Below are 23,757 nucleotides of genomic sequence, written 5' to 3'. Positions count from 1 at the left end.
CTTTCTAGTGTTAAATAACTTTTTACAAACCAATTGAGTCTTATAATGTGTGAAACCATGCAGAACAATGTTGAATAATATTAGAAACACTTTCTGTCATGTTTATAATCTTGAAATTATAGAAAAATACATCAGTGAGTAGAAATTAAAACATTTCATACTCTCAATGATTCTGGGAGATGCGCTGTACGTATAAGAATTGCGTTTGGAATACACGAACAGCGTGTATAAATATACTTATGAGAGAGTGCAAATGTCACTGTACCTCTCGTCATCGTTGATAAAAATAATCCCACATCCGCGTTCTCGTTCTCCGATCGATGCTCGAATATTTATAAAACGGAGAGAAAAAACGAGAAACGAGGAAAAGAGACACGCAAATTGGAGTTTGACGACCCCGTCCGTGATATCATCGAGCGATTGCGATTCGGTTCGAGGGAACGAATCAACGGACGGTCGTCAGGTAATTAGCGTTGGAAGCGACGTTCGAATTAAAAGCACGATGCGAAGATGCACGTGGGCACGCCGCGGACGTGGGTCGGCTCCGCGTCACCCACGCGATTCCGTCGCGTCCACGACGTTCGATTAATTCATCCAAGTTAAATTCCGGCGCGATGTTATCCGCTAATACGTTTCTGAAATTTCTCGAGACGTAGCGGACGTGACGTGTCCGCGATCGACGCGACGTCCGCGCGTGTTCCAAGGAAGACGGTCTTATCGTTTACAGTTCCGATGCAATCGGGTTTATCATGTACGCGCGTGTAGACGATCTGCGTATCGATTTCGATACGCGCGGAAAATATGGAAGGGCGTTCATTAAGCACCGTGTGTCATTAACGAGCCAACGGCCTCCGCGCACCTCCCAGCAATTCGATGACTCACATTACACGACAGGTTCTCTTCTTTTCTCTGCTTCGCCGGGTCTTGTCAAGCTGATGCAGCGGCACCGAGCGAAGACGACTTAATACGATTTTCGAGCTTCGTATTGCACGACCGAAATCATCTGGTGACATAATGAATTCGTCGATCCGGCGTTGACCGCAGAGATGATGCAGCAGAGTCACCGGTGAATCGCCCACGTCCGTTTCACATACAGGCTATAAAAAGTATTTATGTTCATCCAGATTTTCCGATGAACAATTCTTTTCTCACATTTACCGTAGCTCTGCGGTCGCACAGAATATCATTAGACGTTGCGAAATTCATTTTTGTCTAATTAATCAGCGTGTCAACGTTTAAACAGGCCGCGCGTACAAATGCTTTTTGTAATTGTACGTAAGTACACGTGGCCGCCAATCTCCGCTGCGATCGCTTTGATCGGCCCACGGAACAATAGGCATTATCCGCGTAACACAATCTGGGTATCCCGATCTTTGTCTCGGGAAAGGTCTTCGCCCATTAACGCAACAATTAATTAGTCCGCGTTATTGACAAGCCGCGGTTGCTTTAGCCTCGACTATTGAAACGTGTGCATCTGACACGAAGAGTGCAATCAATCAATTTCATATGATTCATTTTACCCGCGGACTAACAACTTCGCTTACTACTCGGACGAGTCAATTCTGAATGGAACTGTTTACGTTCTCGTCGCGCCGTTACGCGTAGAGAAGTTCACGCGTCGTTCACTACCAAAGGAATTAGCTGACATCGTAAGCTATTTGTTGGCAAATACAATTTAATCTGCGAGATCTAAGTACTCGCGTCATTCAACGACTGCAGATTTTTATACGTGAAAACGATTATAAAATTTAATCGAAATTCAGATTCCTTTTACTCTCGAAAAATATTCTCCAATTTCTATTCACGTCATAATTTTTACTCATTGCCTTTTCTTTTTTGTAATTTTGTATCTAATCAAAAGCCAATGAGAAATTCGCACATTTAGTTTTATATATTATATAGATTATTGCACGATTTTTATAATCACATAAAATGCTATTAATTAAGCGTTAAAATGTAATGAAGTCGTCTACTTAACGACGAAAGCATTTTTTAATGGTCATGTCGATGATCTCGCGAGTTCGTCGGCTTCGACGCTATCTCGGCACGAGTTAATCCAAGGCCGTGGAACCGTTTCCGATAAACTCGCGATGATCCCGTCAATTATTTACGTTTTTCCCCACCGATATTCAGAGAAATCCTTTCGGACGCTGGAATCCTTTTTTGTTAATCGCAATAACGAATCCCAGTCACGTCGCATGTAGGCATAATGCAATTCCTCGTCAGAATGATTATTCGAGAATCGTTCGACGACGCAAATCGTTGCATTCTATATTTATCCTGTATTTGTATTTCCATATAATTATTTGTGTTAGTTTGTTTTAAATTGATGTATGGACACTGGAAGATGCGAATCATAAATGCAGAGGGCAATCCATTTAATTGTCTACAGCGAGGCACTCAACAGGTGTTACTATCAGTGATTCAGAGGATCGAATGAGAGCACGTTGCCGGTTTCAATGAAACGTGTGACGTTCATTCCGTACTACCGAACTACTACATTCTAAATATACGTAACGTGACACAACCGACTCCTCGGTTTGCGTCATCCGTTCTTTCGCATCCGAATCTCGCGGGTCCAGGCGTATCGCTAAACGGGCGAATCGGAAGAAACGTGAAAGCGGGATAAAACGATGCTGAGGAGGAGAACGGACACGAGCAAGTGTACGCGATTCGTAACGCGAGCCGTTTGTCTCGCATTTATGCACACGTAATGCACTCCAGTTAAGAGTACTTCTCTTACGATGCACATTGCGCGACCTTGCGTGCCACGCGCGAATAACGGCCTCAAGAGGCAGCGCGCGCGGCCAGCGGGTGGATTCGCGTGCGCCAAGCGTAAACGTCGCGTCGCACGACTCATTCGGTTTCTTCCTTGTTTCTTCCAGGAATGCGGGGATCACTCTCGTTCTTATACTTAACTAGATCTTCTAACCGATCGTTAGTCTAATTCACAGAGTATTAATATACGGGTTTGTAAAAGTCAAACAGTAATAAAATCAAGTGGAAATTAAATATAAAATGTAAAACTGAGATAAGATTTATAAAGTGGAACGGTGAGAAATGATAATAACTGAGAGTTATATAATACTATTCTAGGAGAATATAGTCGAGAATAATTGATTTGGAGAAAATATTCGCATTTCTGAATTTAGCAATTAATTCAAAGCTTCCTTTCTGGCATCTAACGTGCTTAATTTAGATTCAACGGGAATAACTTATCACAACTATGATTAATAAGTCAAAGGAATGGAAAACGAAATAATTTAATGAAAATCCAAATGAAAATCTTTATTTTTATTCTATTCCTCTGTACCACTTGGATAATAACTGACGCAAATATTCTTTCCCTTGTTCCCACTGGGCGAGGTTTGCTCGAGTTTTAATCGGTTCCCTTCACTTGTATGACGAATACACGGTGCATAAACATGAATCACCGTAATGATACAAAAAAAACGAGAATTCTGCGATAGTCCTAATGATTGAAGGTCATATCTGCACGCGTTTCGATAAGGGCGTTGTAAAGATTCTTTGCTTCTGAATTATCGATTGTTATCGATGTTTATCGTTTCGTGTACGTTTCCTATCTGTAGCTATCATCGATATGTTGCTCTAGAAATGCCTATCTCCAATACGGGTGAATTCTCGAATAAAAGTCTTTAACGCACGCTCGTGGCAGATTGCAAGGTTAACAAGTCGAGTTTCGAGACGTTATCTCGTGACCGATTAAAACGCTTTCCACGAGGATTAAGCTCGATCGTGTATTTACGCGAATAATGACTCGGTCCGATAGCGTTCACGCTTTTTGAGGAACACTTCTTCACGCGTAACGCTAGCCGGGAACGACGCGAGTGCGTGCACGGCATCGGCGATACACTCGAGGCTGAGGGAAATCAGCGCATGCAAAGTCGAGAGTCGCGATCCGATGATCGGTAAATACGCACGAACGCTTTATCTGGCCAGCGAAAACACAAGCTCGCGCAGTGCAAATATCGTTCCGTCGACACAGACTGTACACCGTTCGATTCGCGTACCCGTTATCTCTGGTAAATCGTTCGGAATTATCGATTCCTGAAAGATTGGCGACGCGTTTCCGCATGTCTGTGTGTCACCGTCCGTACTTCTTTCAAACGGTGATTTCAAGTACGAGAATAAAGCTGTGGACAAATAAATCTTCGAATTCAAACAAACCTCGCTGCGACAGTTTAGAAGCGAGATAACACGCGCGAACTGAAGATTTCGCCTCGCGCGCCTGGTACTTGCGGCGGCAGATAGAGTATCAGTCACGCGAGCGGTTCAAGATCATCTCCATCTCGCACGTGAATCCTTAGAAGTATTACAAAATTTTAGGACCCGCCAACGGAATTATCCCTAGCCCGTGGCGAACGCGGAATAGGGATGAACGAGTTCGTGGGTCACGGTGACGGACAGCGATAATCGGCTAGCACGCGAGTTCTTATCATTTTTATTTCATCCGTTATCTCCGACCGTCTGTTTCTTTTACCACTTACCTATCTCCGCGTGCCTCTCGTTTTTTAGTATTACTCGTGGCGACCGGCGCTGATTTCTACGCAGTTCGTTACTGAAATTCATGCCGCCGGTACGTGATACGCGTTTTCCGTTGCACACTCTCGTTACAACGAGAAAGGACGGGTTGCGCAATCGGGCACAACAAACAACACGCGAAGCGGCGGGTGCCACGGAAAAAGGAGCGAAAGAATGCGGCATCGTCGCATATCACCGTCGTGACCTCACTCGCCAACCTTTTTACTCTGTGCCCGACTCCCTGACCGGAAGAGAGCCCGTCGCGCAAGTCACCGAGGTATTCCGATGACAAATCACAACTTCCCTGGTCCTCCGTAAAACAATAATATTTCCGCGGACTGATTAAATGATTTTACGCACTCCACCCCTGTTCGTAAGCCTGAAGACATTCCTCGTCACTCGAATAAGCCAGGAAATTTCATTAATCTTCTTATATTCTCGTATTTGTCATGTTTGTTATACAAATTAAGAACTGTTTTCCTAACTAAACTGAGACTATTAATTCAGATAGGAACTAGTATGCACGGTACTCCACTTGATTGATGCACTGAATATAAAATTGATTTATGCATGTACGCTTATGTCAAAGTAACGAATTTCGTTGAAAATTCTTGCCTACCAGTTAAATACGTTATAAATTAGTAAATGACACTAGTTTATACTGATGTACACAGTTGGAAAATACGTTGTTGGAAATATAACAGGTTTCTGGCTTCCGCATGAATAGCCTCAAGTGTTTAGTCATAGTTAGTTCATGCTTAGAGAAGAAACATTTTATCATTTTACACATCTAAATTATGTGTATCTGTTTTATTCATATTACATGCAATTTCCAACGAAAAAGTAACGTGGCTAATCGAGGCTATCTAAGTATTATGAAATACTGACTAGTCACTTATGTATAACTAAATGGGAGGTTGTAAGAAAGCGAAAATTTCTGATAATTTAATGAATAATTAAAGAAATCTTAATTGACTCGATTTAAATGATTTGTATTACAATTTACTAGAATCTTTCGATTAAGATAGTCCCCGACGATTACTAATTCGTTTCGTCATAATTTTTGATAGCGTGACAACTTGGAATTATGCATATGACTTATCCCTGGTACTGAGGGAATCACCGATGTTAATGCTCGATCATGCATTACTAAGATCTTCTACGAAATCCCTTTTTAGTACACTCTCATTCATACGACTAATGAGTCGAATAATGAATGGTGGGAGTTGCATGCGACCCGCAGGTTGGGAACCTGGGGCCTTATCCGAACAGGAACTCGAACGAGAATCGAAAGTTACCGGCTCATCCTAACCACGAGGCTCGCGGTGCCGCTGCCACGTTCATCTCCTACGCTTCTTCGTATCTGACCCACTTCGCGAGCCACGAACGAGAAACACGAACGGCTAGGGAAAGGATCGAGCAGCGGTTCTTAACCATTTTCCCATTCAACCAACGAGCTCTGACTCCGGGATATAAAACGATTCCCTGTTCCTTTACCTGTTAGCAGTTTTCTAAATTTCGACCACAAGACGCTTCTAGGAACTCATCGGCGATACACCGCGTTTTAATTTACAAGTCGAAACGAGTTCGTGCTCCATTTTTCTCTGGTTTTCTTTCACCGCGTTTCAACGTGCGACGACGGAATTGTTTGCCGATTAAACAAGACGAATAACCTAAATAAGAGCGCGCGATGCGGACCGAGGCCCAAGGACAGGTGTGCCGTGTGTCTGTTTTTTAAATCGCGCTCGTTAATTTTTATGCAAGTACCAGTGTCGAGTTCCACTGATTCGTCGACCGGCTCGGTTCTAAGGGCTCTCCTCGATCGCAATCAATTATAAATTACAGTTGCATCGTTGCTCCAGGTTTTTATTCAATGATCATATTACAAATTATAGGCTACATAGAAAGAAAATAATAGCAAATCTCCTAGCAACGTAATAAAATAATAATGAATAAAAACATACAAAGCATTATCTGTAATAAAATATATAAAACATTTACGCTCCAATTTATGTTCATTGATTAAAATTGTATGAATTGTTAAAAGACGGAAGTAGAATCATGGGCCACTCTAAAATGAGTGAAACGGTTTCGGTACGATTTTTCATCACGTCCAACGTGACCGGAAGCTGCTGGTTCGACTGTCAGTATTAGAACAGTGTGTGCATTAGTATTCCTCCGGGTAGTCGTGCGGTTGGTATAAAAGGTATCCGGGTATGTTAATAGTGATCTGCGTGCACGTATGGTTACGTACACTGCATAGACACGTGGCCGAGAAGCATCGAGCCGGATACCTTGTCACTCAACCAGAGTCTTCCATCATGTAAAAACTGTCTTAAATTAGCAAACGGATCTGTTTCATTACTCAGATTATGCGTAGTTTCTTCTGTTCAGTTATTTATTGCCCTAAACATGTTCCAATTTGGATGGTTAGCTACTTTTATTTAACCAGTTAACTGTGTCGATCATTTTGCAAAGTGCGCCCCAGTGTGTGTCGCGATAATCAAGCGATGACGGATATAGTTAGCTCTCAGGAAGTTAGAAATCCAACTCAAATTATCTATAATTTTCATTTGTTTATTTCATTTCGTCCTGACCCCGTAACATTCTAAACATATTAAAATTTACGAATATAATTTAGTTTTCGCCAGAATTACAATTTAAATATCAAATTGTAACAAAATTTTACGCATGACGGATATAGCCGTCATAACACAAAATTCTGCCATTCTTCCATGACGGATATAATCGTCAAACACACTTAACTGGTCAACGGTCCATGTATTTTCTTAATTTCCTCGATTTTTCAATAGTCTTCGTGAATCGATGTAGAGAGGAAACGATAGCGAGAGGAAGGCAGGATGATCCAGGCCACTGAAAAAGGAAAGTGACTAGCTACCGTAAGCAGGTTCGCCGTGATTATGCAATAATTATTATGATCCCGTTGTCCTCGCAGTTAAGATTCCCAGTCATTGCCACGAACGGTGGCTAACAATTTTTATAAAAATTTTCTTTTCAATTTGTATTTCCGTTTCGAATCGATTCCATTCCTGATGAGTCACGTTCCACGCGTTTTATCGGCGCGCGTCCACAGAAATGTTCGCCTTTCGCTCTCGGTATTCGCTGGGAAAAATGGAACGATGGCTATTCGCTGGACAAAAGAAAAAGGAAAAAGCCGTAGCTACACGAGAAAGGATCTCGCGCTGGCGTGCTAAGATTCCAGCGTCTAGAATCATCGAAGGATAAGATTCGCTCGTCCTTGCTCGTGGAATCCAGGAAGTCGTCCCGAGGCTGACCATCTCCCGTGGAAAGATAGAGCCGTCCGACTACACGTCGGCAGAACCGGTCCTCTTTTCGTCTGCCAATTTTTACCTCTGCTGACTAACTCGTGACGTGCGAACCCATAGCGAGTACGATGAAATCGTTTGTGAAATTTTGCATCGATAGAAAATTTTGGATGCCAGTTCGATGAACTACGAAGAACGCCGAATCGTTTCTGCCGAGTCGACGCGATTCTTTGTTTCACATGCGAGAATTGCCAGCTTGCGGGATTCAAATGGGACATATGTATTCGCATACAATACACATTCTATGTGGCTGACGTCTCGGTCCAATCCAAATAAAGTAAAATTTTCCATCTGCACTTGCAGTTTCTTCGATTAGGTTTAAGGAAGTAGAACACGAATTTCGTGTACCTTACCTGAACACTTCTGCTCCCTTCCTTCCTTTATACTCCCACAATTCGGTTACATCGTCGTCGGTGAGTCGAATAGATAATCTTGACTTATAATCCGTCCTAAATTTCTCTTCCACTGTTCAAGTAGTCTCAAGTAGTAAAGGATCGTCTAATCTACGTACAGACGTTTATGGTCAGACACACCCTACGCTGTTTCTACTGATGCTCTAAAAATTGAGGTCGGCTCTTAACTCTTCGCATTTCCTTCCACATATAATTAAACAATATAAAATGAACACACAATTAGCGCTAAATACAATAATACAAACGTGAAGAGAAAGGAGTGTATCATCCTCATCAATACTTTTTATAAAATTTAATTAAAGGTCGGGACACACCGGAGGGAGGTAATTGGCTCGGTTCTCTAATTAATTAACGCGTGCACGCACCGCGTCAGAACGGAACACGAACTCCGTTACACATCGCGTGTGTTCCGACTAGCCTAGTTGCATTCACGCAGCTGATGCGAGCCCGTTTCGTAATCGAACGGGGAACGTAAATAAACCGCGCTTTCCTCGAGTTCGGATACATTCGTATCTCGCTTTATAATTACCTCTTAGATAGGAGATCGTGCCATCAATTAAGTCTCGTTCTTCGCGCGGTCAATCGCAGAGCACTTATAATAATCGCGCTCTCGGTTCCCTCTCTCTCTCTCTCTCTGTGGTGAACCCTGCTACGCACAGTCAGATCGTCGTAGATTATTCGTTTACGACACGCAACGAACCCGACATTGAACTATAACCCGCTTTAAGATGACCCGTCGCTTCCACCCGAAACTGAAAAATATTTCCAAAAACTGACTTGATAAAGTAATAAATTACAACTTGCAGAATTTTATTTAAAATAAAACGTTTCGCCATTTCAGGAAATCTTCATAAAAAGAAAAATATGCATTCCACTTTTTCATATCGTGAATACATTTTTTATATTATTCTATAAATACAGGTTACTTCGTTAGACTAACGAGTCCTGTATTTTTTATTTCTATCTTTTTTCACATTGATCGAAGTAATGATCATTGGTCGGTTCGAATGCTAGTCAAACGAAAAGGCGGCGACCTGGCCAACGGCCTTACTCCGTACGAACGTAGATACGCGTGTGCATACGCGAAAGTTCTGTCGAAACGACGCCTTAGTCATCGTCCTTTTCCGGAGGATATAGGTATATACATTCGATAATACTAATCCGCTACGTACCCGTACCCGTACCGCCGCTTTTGCTTTCTTGCAGCGCAGTGACCTGATTCCTTGCGTGCAACGGTAAGAGTGTTTCTTTCCAGAGGAGCGGAGGAGGGAGATGGAAAGAGAGAGTTGTCCGTTCGCGAGGTGGGACCGAGACGGAGAGGGCTCGCGAACAGCCGGAGGACGAAAGAGGGAGCGAGAGGGAGTGAGAGGGAGCGCCTCGTGACACGTAATACCCGTCACGGTAATAGTGGTACGATATTATAGCACCGCTAATGTCATTCATTTGTGATTTAATGGGAGAAGTCTCGACCGCGGCCATAGGAGGACAACGACTGTACTCGCTCGAGATCAAAGGAAAACCTCGCTCTCGACTCCTCTCGGTTTTCGTCAAATTACGAATCGATAACAAATACGATATTCCTTATATTCATAGGAAACGCGCTTCGACAACCTCGTCCGGTTACGTAATTCTCTCGGAGGATGCTACGTTTATTCTTTTTCGTAACACGTTTTCCCCGTTCCTAATTGACATACACATTGCTCGTTTGCCGCGACATTAGCGAGTTCATCTGATCGTCGTAGCCGAGTTCGAGAGCACCGTCTCGAGCATCGCTAAGCCGGACGTTTCATTCACTTTTTTTACTACGCCGGGCCGTAGAACGTGGAAGGAATTCTCGACATTCGCCGAACATATGTTATACAGTGGCCGGCAGTGTGCGGATTCGCCGATCCGATTCAGAGTTCACGCTCCAGCCGCCTCGCCGGGGTCCTGCTTACGTACGTGGCTCTTATGTGGGTTACGCTGGTTACGAGGTGGCCCTCTTATTGTTAGTATTTAGGTTGACCATATGGCGAGGATCGCTGCTGTTTCTTTTTCACGCTCGGTTATTAATATCGCCGAACGCTTGCCAATCGAAACGATCGACGTTGATACATGTATCTACGCTCGGCGATCGATCGATCTCCGTCCTAGCAGCGTCGATCCCGCGTACGAACACGTTTCGATCCGTCTTAATCTACAATTTCATATCGAGGAATACCATTAGTCTACAATTGAATGACGTACACTGTTTGATCATCTGTATTTGTATGAATGGTATTCGGATAGATAGAGACTGTTTGTGGAACTAGCAAACTGTAATTCAGGAGGTTCACCGGTCCATCGGATGGATGGAAGAACCGCGATAAAAATAAATTCCTGAGTTCCACGTAGACGCGTGGGTGCACCGACTCGAACGGGGCTTGCATAGTCTTTAAATTACGTCCGCTCTAATCGTGCGCTCCGAAAATTAACGACGCGGCGATTAAACCGTAGGAAGTTAAATACCAATCGGCACCGAGGAGAGATTAAAGAGTGGCAGGCTTTGCGATTTTGTATCGCTCGAGAAAATGTGCAATTTTTTACGCCCTCTGGAATGTATTGCCACCGAAGTAATAAATAGAAAGAAAAACACTCGTTGGTGTTGAACAGTTGCCAGATATAAAGAAGGTCCGTGCAATTTCCTTCTAACTTCACTTGTTACAAAGTATTTAGCGATAGACGAAATAATTAATCGATTAGCCCTGAAGTATCCGAGATAGAAAGAAAAGTGTACACAACCTTTCTTGCAGATCATAATAGTACCTACAACTTTTATTTTAAACATTTTTCGAAATTTTGGCAAAAAAAAAAATTTTTCATTTTTCCGAGATTTTTCCAAGGGGTACCCCTTCAGATTTTGCAAAATTTTCGTTTTTTGCCAATAACTTCTAAACCGTAGGATCTACGAGAAAATTGCATCAGATCCTTTTTGTAGAGGACGACGAGATCTACAATTTCCATATAAAACTTTTGTGCTAGCGTTAATAGTTTACGAGTAATTTGCAAAAAACTGTTTTTTCGTTTTTCGTCAATAACTCGTTAAATATTGATGCTAGCGAAGAATTTTTATATGGAAATTGTAGATCTCGTCGTCCCCTACAAAATGGTCCTATACATGTCCCCCTACGTCCATCCGTTCAGGAGTTATTGACAAAAAACGAAATTTTTTTCCAAAAGTTCGCTGTTTCGACACTGGGATGGTCGGATTTTTTCAATACCCATAAAATGTCAATTAATCGTACTTAACTTGTTAAATATCGAAGTTAGAAGAGAAATTCATAGAATTTTTCTTGTAGAGGACATTAGGACCTACAACTTCCGTATAAAAATTTTTTCATTAGAGTCAACCGACTTCCTCGGTGCCAATTATCACTGAAAAGAACGATTGCCACTGTGTTTTGAGCTTCATTGGGTCCCATTCGCTGTCCCAACGATTACACGGGCAGTGCCACTTATATAGTAATATCTGCACTCCGCTTCCTTTTCACCGTGAGAGGAGCTTGACAGTCAATCCGCGCGCTGTGATTAACTTGTGCTCACAGCATTTAGAAAGAATGGAAGCCGAATTATTCGGCGAGCTGAGGCCTCAGGTGAGAAGCTCGTCCCTGATGCATCGCGATTCTAATATAGCAACGCAGGCGTGGAATATAGGTCGCTCTTTTATATTATGCCGCCACGCGTGCTCGCAGTGGGCGCACGCGCGACTGTCCGTGCATTACGCATCGCACACGCGTTATGAATTCGTTATCGCCGGCATTGTGCGCGGTAAAATCGGCGTAAATCGATCAACAGCTCCATTACTAACCAGGTAACTGCGGATGGAGCTTTTTCCTCTTGGACAAAGCGTCGTAAAGGAATACCGAGAGTGCCGCTTTTCTGATTCATCGTTTCAATGCTCGCGAATCATAAGTACTCTCTCGCACGCGAGGGGTGATTAATATAATAACATTTTTTAACTGCAATCTCGAATACACTTAAATACATATATTAACATTAAACGTACTGACAGCTTTTCCACAGTAATGTGTTACATTCATATTTTTCACTATATATAAAATATATATAACATAATTACTATTTAGTTTATATGTTTATGTTAAAATTATGGAAATGTATGTCAGTGATTAGAAATTGGGACGTAAGTGAGAACTGGGACTTATATATAGTCGTGGTTCGGAGGGACTCGGTGTTTTCTCGTTTGCGAGCGGGCGAAATAGACAAGCTTATTTTAATTCCCGCAGAGTTCCGCGCGTACAGTCTACGACCGGTTACGGCCGGCATAACAATGCATGACGTAACTCTGGGGTCGAATCCTCCTTACCTCCTCCGTGCAACGATGTTACAGGAAAGTGAAACTCTCGGAAACCAGGTCACACCCACATCGTGCTCGCAGCAGTGAACCGCGATGCCGATCTACGAAGGCTCTCTCCCCCTTTTAACATTTTCCAATCCGCGAGGGCAACGAACGGGAAGGGGTTTAGGGCGAAAGAGAGAGAGAGAGAGAAAGAGGAACCCTCTCCGAAGGGTCCACCCTCGTCGATAATATTTTCACGATGCCTCGACCAAATCTGGGTTCGTGCGCGGCGCCGTTTGAAATTTATTCAACCTCGGAGGTTCTTTACCGTCCCATTAAGGGACAGGCTATGTATCGGCGTGAGACCTTCACAGGTTGACGACGCGATACTCCGTGTAATTAAAAGTAGATAAGATTGTGGGGCAACTCAGGAATTCCCGTGGAAGTTAATCTTTCTTCCGAGAAACGGTCGTTTAGTAAATCACATACCTATACCTATGTATATCCTTCTTCTAACTGAGATCTTGGCGCGATACTTGCGTACGAGCCATCCCACTGTGTAACAGGTGATAGCAACAGGTCCGGGAAAATCAATTCCGTTGATAGGTAATACTTGCGTTTACTAAAATCTCTGAATTATGGTAGCTTTGAAGCGGCGATTAGTTTACTTATTTACTAAATGATCCGTGAGAGGCAGTCAGAACCCGAGGGCTTTTTAGACGTATCGACACGGTTGTGTACGAGAGCACGCGTTCCGCTTTGAGTAAGGGAAAAGAAGCGGGCGCGTGGGTGAGAAACCGTGCGTTGCTAGAGCTGGCCCTAACCCATATACCGTTGGAGCCAGAATAGAGAGCGAACGAATAATAGGAGGGTGGATAATAATACCGTTGCCAGTGTGTCGTTAATAGTAACATTGTCGGACACCCGATGACTTGGATCGAAACAGAGAAACCCTTTCTAAAAGATTAAGCAGCTATAAAAAAAGCGTCATTAGCTCATCTCGCGATGGACAATTATTAAATGTATGTCCAGTTCTGGAATGTAATTCTGATCGCCGATAAGCGAATGCTTTCCGTCTTATGGAAACAGCCGTATTATTCAATTAAATCGATGATGCACGCGCTCGCCTCTAATTATCCTCAGCCGAAATTCGTGCTGTCAGTAGCTCTGGCGTTGGCAGTGCTCGCGTCTAAAACAAGCGGCGACCGCGACAATGTGCACGTAGACATCCCGGCGTCAAAACTCGTGCATTATGTCACACTTTTAGCTCTACGTCCTTCCAAACGTCAAACAGACGGAAACGCGTTAACTCAGCTTCAAGAATCTTCGGCGGTTACTCACGCTCGGCGAAAATCTGCAACGGAATAAAACGTAAATGATAGATCTCATCGATCTTCGCCTGCGTCCCGATTATGCAACGTTTCGGATAATTAAAGTATCGATTAATCCGCGTCAGGCGTGTCAACGTTGGCCGAGCGTCACCAAATCGCCGGGCCGCTCTTTTATATCAACGATTTAGGGGGTAAACGAAAATAACCCTTGGAAAAAAAAGTCGTAGCAATTTTTCGTCGCTGCACAAATTATATTTCGGATATAATTAGACCGGCTTGCGTGCAGCCCTGAGACAAGTTGACGTAAGCCGAACGACTAATTATGTTACCCTCTTAAAACGCTGGATCAGTGTGCAGTGCCAAATGAACCGTAACTTTCGCACGTTTTACGGCCGTCGAAAAAACTCGTCTCGCGTAGCAAAAGCTTTGGAAATGCGAGATGTTTGTATTCGTAATTGCTACTAAACGCAGACTTCTATTGAATTGCTAATAGCGACTATTTAGAGGCTGGATGATCAGAAATAATTATCAATCACCTGTCGCTTAATGACTGAATCTTCGTCTTCTAAAAAGGAACGTCGCAGTTTGGGAGAAACATGCTTCCGTCCAGCAGAGAACCTGTTGATATCGATTCAGAGCCACGTGCTCTTCCAACCGCGAGTCTCTACTAACGAAAAGTCTCCATATTTCTCAAACGAGTCTATTAGAAACTTCGCGATTTGTTCATTTAAATTATAAAGCGTACCGAGAGGGATTCGTTTCAGCGATTCACGCGATTCTATGTGCGTGCACGCTTAAAGGACGCTGGTTAACCTGTTCCACGGTAGAAGAAACGCAGCGATGGCCACAATAGTGATAATCTATTTATCTGACTAACAACAAACTTATCTCGTGACTCACTCGCGGCGCGGTGGATCCGCGCGGCCGAGTCGCTTTCCGCTCGCGTCTGTTTGCGTGACACGCTCGATTTTTATTACCAGATTAAGAGTCGACAGGTTTATTATCATCATTGTTCTACCAGAGAAGATCCAAGCAGTATTTAATTAAATGTTTCCTTTAATCTTGTTTGAAAAAATAACTCAACTCCTTATCCATCTTATATTAAAAAAAAAACATGTTCCCTTCTTTAATGAATTAGTTTCTTTCATGAAAGAAGGTAAGAGATAATTTTGATCAAAGATCGATGATAATTCCTCTTCCTCGTGCACTTCCTATGTATGATTTACACAATTATGAGTAACATAACTACGAATGACTCAATGATTTCTCGTTAATTGTTGTTTCCAGTTATCTGAATGCTGTCTAGAGATAAAGGGATTCCTGATACTACTTGACTGTTTGTTCCACTTTTTTATTGTAGTTAGGTGTACGGGATTAAAGAATCGAGTAAATAGGGGGGGAGCGTTTCTCTTTTTCTCGACGATAGGTTGAACAAAGAACGCAGCTGGTTTTATATCAAAATATATTTGTGCATAGACAAGAAGACAACCGTGACAGGTAATCTCGTATCTAACATACATCAGTCATACGCCGAGGAACGCGTGCACACGCGTGTGGCATACAATACGTGCGTACCGCGTGCACGCGTTTCGATTGAGTCGTGCATCACCGAGAGACCCGATAAACGTCTTAGAAAAAAAAAGAAAATGAAACGAAATAAAATAAAATAGGGGGAGAAATATTAAAACTCGTTGGATAAGTACGCATCTAACGTAAGGTAAATAACAAATATCGTTTCTCTCGCACGCGGTCGAATCTACGGACAAAGAAGAAGAAAAAGAAAAGAGAAAAATGAATGAAGCCCGCTTCACGCGATTTATTATTTTATTTTTTTTTTTGCTATACGGTAACTCAAGGTAAAAAGGGGCTCGGTTGGACCGAGTCCCAGGTAACTTCGGTAAATAAATCTATCTCCTCGCTCTCTTAGCTCGTCGTCCACGTTCAGAAGATAATAATAATTAACGTTACACTCGCACGCATTCCGGATATTCTTCATGTACTTTGCTCATTTCCTGCTGTCCTTCTTTCACGCTACCTTTCTCTCCCTCTCACACAGAAAACGCTAGTCCGCTTCGTTTCGTTTCTCTAACAAAATATATTAGCTTTTTTTATATTTACATACATCTCATTATAATAAAATTAAAATTAATAGAGCTATAATACAAGAGCGTGTGACAAAGGTTTGTGCTTATCCTTTTTCATTCCGTAGGTGAGTGTGTGTATGGTTCTGTTTCCTCCCTTTCCACCCTCTCGGTGAGAGTGTCCACGTCGTCGTCGTCGTCGTCGCGGTTTGTACACGTATACTGATCAAAAAAAAATCTATTCGGTATCTCGGTATGCCGTTTTAGGTACATGCTAATGAGAAGAACGACGATCTAATTTAATCGTTCGACGTCTATAAGAACGCGACGCGGTGCACGCGCCGTCCACACGTCTCGCGTGTGCGAGTTTCCTCCTCGTGTACGCGTGTGTCTGTACCGATCGGTGCATCGAAAATGTATAATGTCAAGCGAAGATTTATGCGAACGAATTTACGTATGCGCTGTTCGTTTACGCGCGTACACGTGTTGGATGGACTCGCGTGTACACAAGCGCGCATGCACGTCCCTACGCATGTGGATGCGTGATTGATGCGCTCGTACACATCGATGCGTGATTTGTCCGGAATCGCGACGCGAAGTCCGTGCTGCGAATCGCGCGATGAGGTGGATCGAGACCCGCGGCCAACAATCACCCAGTCTTACGTATTTTGAGAGACCAAAGAGAAAAAGAGATAATAATAATAAAAGGCAGATACGAATGAGAAAAATGAACGAAGATGATCGAACGCATCGATCGTCTCCCGTTATCTACCTCTTGCAGAAGCTCCTAAGAGAGATTGAGAATTGTTCTTTTTTTTATGTTTTTTCTAAACCTTTTCTCGTTTTGACGAACGGGGAAGTGTCCGATGCACTCGGTGTACAAAAAAAAAAAGAACAGTTCGCCATGAGGCACTTTTCTTCCACACGTGAAGTAGTCGTCGCAAGCTCCAGCTGCCGAATAGCTCTCTCCCTGGTTCTTTTGCTCGTCCCTCCGTATCTCTCGTCCCGTTCCCACCGCGGTCTTACCGAACGAACGGACGCACGTGTATCTCCTCGCGTTCTCCGCTCCGCGGTACCAGAACGAAGCGACGTCCCGCCCGTTCGAAGAACGCGCGCTACGGCGAGCCGGAAGTCGGCCTCGCTCTCACAGTCGAATCGGTTTGAAAGGCAAGGGACGAAGGTCGACGCCGGTGTTCGAGAGAAAGGCGCAAAAGAGGCGGCGCGATGTTACCGGTGACGACTTCGTGCGCTACATGGGCCCCACCGCGTGCTGCTGGAACTGATCGAGATGCCTGGAGATCTCGCGGTGCAGCTGTTCCGGTACCACGCCGACGCTGCTGAACAGGGACCTCAGAACGTTCAATTCCTCCGTCAACAGTTCGATCCTCTTCTTGAGCAGGTCGTTATCCTTGACGAGCAGCTTCACCTTCTCCTCGGTCTCCCTCGATCGCACCTTCGCCTTCTCCCTGCTCTTCCTCACGGCTATGTTGTTCCTCTCGCGTCTCCTTCTGTACTCGTCGCTGGCTTTGTCGATCGCCTTCGTCTGTTTCCTCGCGGCAGACGCCGCGGCGTTCGCGTGATGCTGATGGGCCATCACCGGTTTCATCGGTCCACCCCGGGGCGGTGGTTGATGGACCGGTGCGCCCGGGTGGCCACCGGGTACCGTGGACGGCGTCAAAGTGGTGAACGTCGGTGCTCCGTTAGCGAACGGCCCGTTCGCCACCGGATTGTATCCGCCCGGTGGATACTGAGGGCAGTGACGGCGGTAATCCGCTGGGTCCAACGGCTCTTCTTTGATGCTGGGCGACTCCGAGCTCGAGCTGTTGCTGTCGCTACAGCTGTTACTGCCTTGGTGGTAACTCGCGCCGCTGTGAACGGGCTGCGGCATGTAAGCGAGCGTGGTACGCGGGTAACCGGGCGTTCTAACGTGCTTCACGGCACCGTTGCTCGCGCCCAGCATGTCCAACAGACCGTCGCTGAACTGGTTGTCGTCGATCAGGTGCTGGAGGTCCAGCGATATCTCCGGCGTGTTCAGATCCGTCAGCTCGCCGGCAGCGGCGCAGTGTTCCGCGTACTGCTGGTGAAGGCTAGCCTTGCTGGCTGAGACCTTGCTCACGATCGAGCCGCTCTGCTGCTGGCTGTGATTGTGATTCACCTGCAACGCCGAGTTATTGTTGTTCGCCGCGTTGCTGTTGTTATTATTGTTGCTCCCCTGGTGGTTGTTGTTGTTGTTGTTGCTGAGTACCTGGCTCTTCTTGAGATCGGCCGCGCCGTGGGCCTGGGCCTGGTGGGCCGCTGAATCGTACATGACTGGTGACTCCATCGCTCACTCGCACATCACAGATACGATATATCTCTGCCGCAATACTTTTATCACCTCGCGTGTATACCGTCCCGAAGATATCCGATCGTCTTTAAGTTTTTTATTGCGCCGCGGGTATTTTCGGTGAGAACTATGCCCGACGGCGATGATTCCGTGACACGCAGCTCGCTCCGAAACTTAGCCGCGAGACGACCTCGAACGGCAAGCCGGGGATTTTCCCGAGTGCGGACGAGAGCTGACACTGATCCAAGTACCGACCAAGTCCAATTTTCAAACGCGGATCCTCGCGCACCGCGCTACCGTTCTCCCTTCGCCGGGAGCGCACGACGACTTCGTCGCGTCTCTGAGACTCGGCCGAGAAACCGCGTGCTCCGTTTGCGCCAACGCGTTCACCACGCCTACACGCGGGCCTTTTCGTCCGTTACGTTCCGCGGTACACCACAAGGAATGACTCGAAGTACGAGAAAACGATACCACCCGCACGAGAGTTGGCGCACGACTGAGCGGCTTCGCGGCATGTCGCAAGCTTTCAATGCGGCGTGCGTCGAGAGCAACTCCATGGCTCATTGCGCTTGCGCCCGCGCGGTTCCCTCTCGCGCCCGCTCCGACTCGCCTCTTTCCTCCTGCCGCGATCCGCTCCGGGCCCGAGAACGCGCGCGGATCCCGCGCGTCCAGTGGCGTCCACCGCCTCTCCGCCCCTCTCGCTCAGCCGCTAACTCGATCGTGCCTCTCGCTTCCTCTCCTTTCTATCTCCTCTTCCTCCCTCGCGTTCTCTCTCTCTTTCTCTTTCCCACTGTGCAAGATCTCTCTTTGTTCGTCGTGCGGGCTCGACACGCTGTCGTCCCATCGCGGCATCGCGCGACAGGAAAACTTTTCCGGTGCTCGCCTTTCTCGGTTCTATTTATAAAAACTTATACACGAATCCGGCGTCCTTTCGACGCCGTGGATTTTCCACAGAGGCCGAAAGAATTTCCACGCGACGCTCAATGCCCCTGTTACGTTACCTCGCCTCAGCTCGCTGTCAGGTGCACGTACGCGCGCTTCCACCGTCCCGATGACGGCACACGTTTTCGTTCGTACGCAGAGGTAACGCGCGATTTCTTGCGCCGAGACGGCCAATCGGACGATTATCGTTCACCGTCATCGTTGGCCACTCGATCGGAACCGATTTCTATACGATAGGGTACACGGTTGATTCGCCAGTTAGTGCACGCTGATATCTGTCCAATTGCTTGCGTGAAGTTGCGCAATTAGCGGCAACCGGGTGAGCGAGGATATTATCGCTAACGAACGCGCGATGCTTACGCTATGTGTACCGATCTCAGCCACGGTACTTGCGTCCCGTTGCGTGTCAAAATTTGCATTCATATCATTAGATGATAAGTACGATGCGAGTGATAGCAAGTTTAAACAGCAGAAAGGAATGAGAAAAAATTCGCTCTGATTAATTCCGTTCGCTTCGCGAAATGTCGCAAGTAGTTCAGTCAGAAATTGGACTGGCAACCCTATCCAGGAGAATCAATTTTGCATACGTTTTGTCTCATTCCCGTTCTATCTCTATTACAGCGGACCGTGTCCTTTATGTTTCGCGTCTGTTATGTATCTAGCGAATGCATTTCGTGCGACGCGATGACGTCGACGGACAATTTTGGATTGACATTTGTGCGTCGCGTCGTCGGGAGAATTTTGAATATTCCTCGTCGCGCGTAGATCCGCGGCTCGCAGTGACATCTTGTGATACAGGACGTAACAGGCAGCAGTCGGCTAAGAGACCGATCAGTGACGAACGTGTCCGAGCGCGACCGAATTTCTTCGTCGTGATATTAGCCACAACAAAAAAATTGGTAACATTCGCGTAAAAACTTTTCGGCGATTTATTATATTTTTCGCGTTCTTTTCGTGATCGCATCGTCGCTGCGAGGGATCTAGCGATCAGCCAAGACCGGGTGAGTCGACGGATAGTTGGTCTAGGTTATTTTTCCGCACGCGTTCCCGTCCGCTGTGCCGTTTTGGGCCTTTGACGGAACGGGCCGTTGATCGTACGCGTATTGTTATGACAAAACGCGTGTAACACGTCACGGGAAGCGTCCCCGAATGTCCGGGCAGGACGGAACCGCGTCGTAGTAGGACATTTCCCTCTTTATTTATTCCTTCGCCTCTTCGAAAGCTCTCGAGACTTGAGCGTGTGGCGCACGGGCCACGGGTTATTCAATTGCTTTTTCTGCTTAACCTACACGAAATCTGGTACGCGATTCCGCAGAATGTAGACGCGTTCCTTCCTTGCGTTCTTCCAAATTTTACTTCTCGTTCTTTCAATTAATACCCGTTTCACTTAATCCTCAAATAATTAGACATTTGATTTAATGCATACACGCGTATGTTTCTTTATCTCTGCCCTCGTGTTTACGATTCGAATGAAATGTTTTCTTTTTGTTTCTAGCTTCGAAACGTAAACGAGAAACATTGGAAAATTTTTCGTCAACAATGGCAGATGAACAGCAACAGTTTTTTCTTAAATGGAATGATTTCCAATCTAATATGGTATCGTCGTTTAAACATTTACGAGATGAAAAAAGTTTCACGGATGTGACACTAGCCTGCGACGGTCAGACTTGTAAAGCTCACAAAATGGTGTTATCAGCTTGTAGTCCTTATTTTAAAACTTTGTTAGAGGTACGTCAACGTTGCAAGTAGCTTGTGCCAAGCTTTTGCATGATGGGAATTTTTTACTGGAATTTTTTCACTTACAGGAAAATCCGTCCAAACATCCTATTATAATTCTAAAAGACGTCGCGTACAGTCACCTTCAGGCAATCTTGGAGTTCATGTACGCGGGTGAAGTGAATGTTTCGCAAGACCAGCTGCCAGCATTTCTTAAAACGGCTGACCGGCTTAAAGTCAAAGGGCTAGCAGAAGCACCTTGTGCCATGAAGAGAGAGGGTTAAAGTTTCATTTATAGTTACGGTAAGAATTCTAAAATTGCATTGGAACGGATCGGAACGGTACATTAGTTAAATGTTTATATTAGATCTAATTCGCTATGCGTGACATTTTAGGATGTCGGGAAGCGGACTGAAAAAAGTGTAATAATGTAAAGTGATTGCATAAAGACATACCACACACGATAAAAAAACAAAACGAAAAAAAAAAGGAGAAAACATGCTACGTGTCCAAACGTAGCACAACTCAGTGTCCTCTGGTTCATGACTTGGATCAACACACGGCGACAATGTAAATTATGCCTTTTCTTAATCTCAGTTAATGTTAATGTTGTATTGAATGTATGTATACAAAATACGGTAGAGACGAAATGTTGATGTTTGTCTTGAACCCGTTGGCGTCAACGACGCGGCCGCGGCGGCAACATTGATTATTTTTTTAAAAACAAGTGCTGCAAAAAAAAATGAAAAAATACGAGAAAGAAACTAATAAGTGGGTCACCAATAGTTTGCAATACACGAGACAGTTTTGTGAATTGAACAAACCGGATAAATGTTAAAAGACACGTTTACAAACTGCTGTTTTTTAAAAAACGGATCTACTGACTCACGATATATACTTTCCTATCGGCGGTTCCATTGATGGATCCGTTCATGAGACATTCAAATTCCTCGAGTCTTTACCATGATACCTGCTAAGCGCAATCTTTTCTTTTTTATCGTTTCCTTTCTAACGAGAGATAAGGCGTTTCTCTGTTGTAATATAAAGCGGAAAGAAATATATATAAATATATATATGTACATTCAGAGGATAAAATAATAGTTGTAAGTTAATGTGTTAATAATAATGAGGGTTTCGCCACCACACTCGCTTGGTAATGACTTGGGAGATATTTCGATCTTATCGTGAATGGATCCGCGACACCTCCGGTAATCCCGTAATAAAAAGATTGTTAAATCAAGTTTACTGGAAGTTGTAACATGCGTGTCCATACGTTGCTCTCTTTTCTTCGTTACCCCCCCGTTGTGTTCGGTCGCTCATCGGACACAGCGCACGTGGATTGATAGATCATCGTGTCGTTTCTCATCGATGTACACCCGAAATTTGGAACAGAGGGAAAGCAATCGTCTCGCACAGTTTTACTTTTCTCGAATTCGACCGATACCAGTTACCTCTTCTAGTGATCGTGATTTTTTACTTAACCAAATACTGCCAGTATTTGTACCGGCGTATTCACAATATTACCGATAGACCAAATTTATTTATGATAATAATATATTAAGGGTTGAATGTCTCTTAAATCGAGGGAAGGTTATTGTAATATAATAAGCGAAGCAAATTTTTGTAAAGTCGGAGCGCACAGTTCCTTTCCCCTCCCGATGAAATCAGAATAATCAGAGAGATATAAAGAGAAAAGGAAAAATGTCAGGAAACATTGTCGAGTCAAAAACATGCGTGCTTTAAAAAATGAAAAAGGAAATTACCGCAAGTTTCAGTTGTATGTAATCGCCAGTGTCTAAAAACTTTTTGCTATTCGCATTTTTAAATATTCATTTTATTTCACGCTTTTATTCTTCCTTTTATTCCGTACGATTCTTGGCTATTTTTATTACTACTTTACGTTTTTTTAGTTCTAATACGATACAACTCTTCCGTTTATTTTCTTGAGATAAAGTAAAATATTTTATTTACGTTCGATGTGATTTTTCAACTTTGTATTTAAAACGAGCACGAGTACTTCTCCGACACCGAATGCCAATGTAGGATATCACGTTATCCTGCATGCATACGCTAGAAATGAAATGCGAACGAATTGTGCCGTAGCGTAATCTGTTTTTCGTTTATCACCCCCCGTCGGACGTCTCCGTGAACAACAGATTGACGTTCGAGTGAAATTTCGATTAAGTTCTGATGACGAAATCGATAACGACCGATCTTTGCATGAAGTGTATGAAAATGGGACCAGCCGCGACGGACGTCATAGATGTCAATCGGAATTGACTTTGCCTCTGTAAATCTTCGTTGACGACCCCACCTTATGTTCGATCGCATATCAATCTTTTTTTCACGACCTCACGTTTTGCCAAGCGAGAAAATTGTTCACGGCCGGCCGACGGCGTGTACCGGAACTCTGAGAACGAAAGTCAGAAAACGGAGGAAGAATGAAAAGAATCCGTGTCTGTTCACAGTATTTAAGACAGCCTTTAACGTTTAAGATGTGGTTGGGTTCAGTTCCTACAATGACACGTTTATCGGGCATTTGGTGGTTTAAATGCGAATCGTACCGTGTGTATTTGCTAAAGCGTCAACGTTGACCTCTGTATACAATTTAGAGTAGAAAATGTTATACGAGTGATAACGATTCGAAATACATACGTTCGCAACTTGTTGACAAGCCTTCCTCTACACTATCTACCGACTATACTTTGCAAGCGCAAAGCCAACTCCTCATTTTTTACTCTCCA

The 23,757-nt window shown here is 44.4% G+C and overlaps 2 protein-coding genes across 4 annotated transcripts in view; one reads left to right on the top strand and one right to left on the bottom strand.

Moving 5' to 3' along the window:
* Positions 1-23,687, top strand: part of lolal (longitudinals lacking protein-like) — a 60,703-nt gene extending 37,016 nt beyond the window's left edge. Inside the window, exons 1-4 of one of the 3 annotated variants that reach the window (XM_026812937.1) lie at positions 20,108-20,298; positions 20,793-21,025; positions 21,103-21,316; positions 21,409-23,687. In XM_026812937.1, the coding sequence (XP_026668738.1) occupies positions 20,837-21,025; positions 21,103-21,297 (384 nt within the window). In that variant the 5' untranslated portion in view covers positions 20,108-20,298; positions 20,793-20,836 and the 3' untranslated portion in view covers positions 21,298-21,316; positions 21,409-23,687. Of the gene's footprint in view, positions 1-20,107; positions 20,299-20,364; positions 20,597-20,792; positions 21,026-21,102; positions 21,317-21,408 lie in introns of those variants that run through there. The other 2 variants (XM_026812938.1, XM_018023317.2) reach the window with 2 other exon arrangements.
* Positions 15,394-18,875, bottom strand: LOC108624193 (slow border cells). Its single transcript, XM_018023316.2, has one exon. The coding sequence runs from the start codon at positions 18,350-18,352 to the stop codon at positions 17,279-17,281; it is 1,074 nt and encodes a 357-aa protein (XP_017878805.1). The 5' UTR covers positions 18,353-18,875; the 3' UTR covers positions 15,394-17,278.
* Positions 23,688-23,757: the final 70 nt, after the last annotated feature.

Source organism: Ceratina calcarata, unplaced genomic scaffold (genome assembly GCF_001652005.2).
Source record: "Ceratina calcarata isolate Rehan_Ccalc_2016 unplaced genomic scaffold, ASM165200v1 scaffold301.2, whole genome shotgun sequence".
NCBI lineage: Eukaryota > Metazoa > Arthropoda > Insecta > Hymenoptera > Apidae > Ceratina > Ceratina calcarata.
The sequence above is the reverse complement of the archived record's forward strand: the minus strand, read 5'-3'. Positions and strand labels throughout refer to the sequence as shown.

Coding starts and splice junctions, on each gene's coding strand:
- LOC108624193 (XM_018023316.2), bottom strand. CDS start 18,352: ATGGAGTCACCAGTCATGTACGATTCAGCGGCCCACCAGGCCCAGGCC.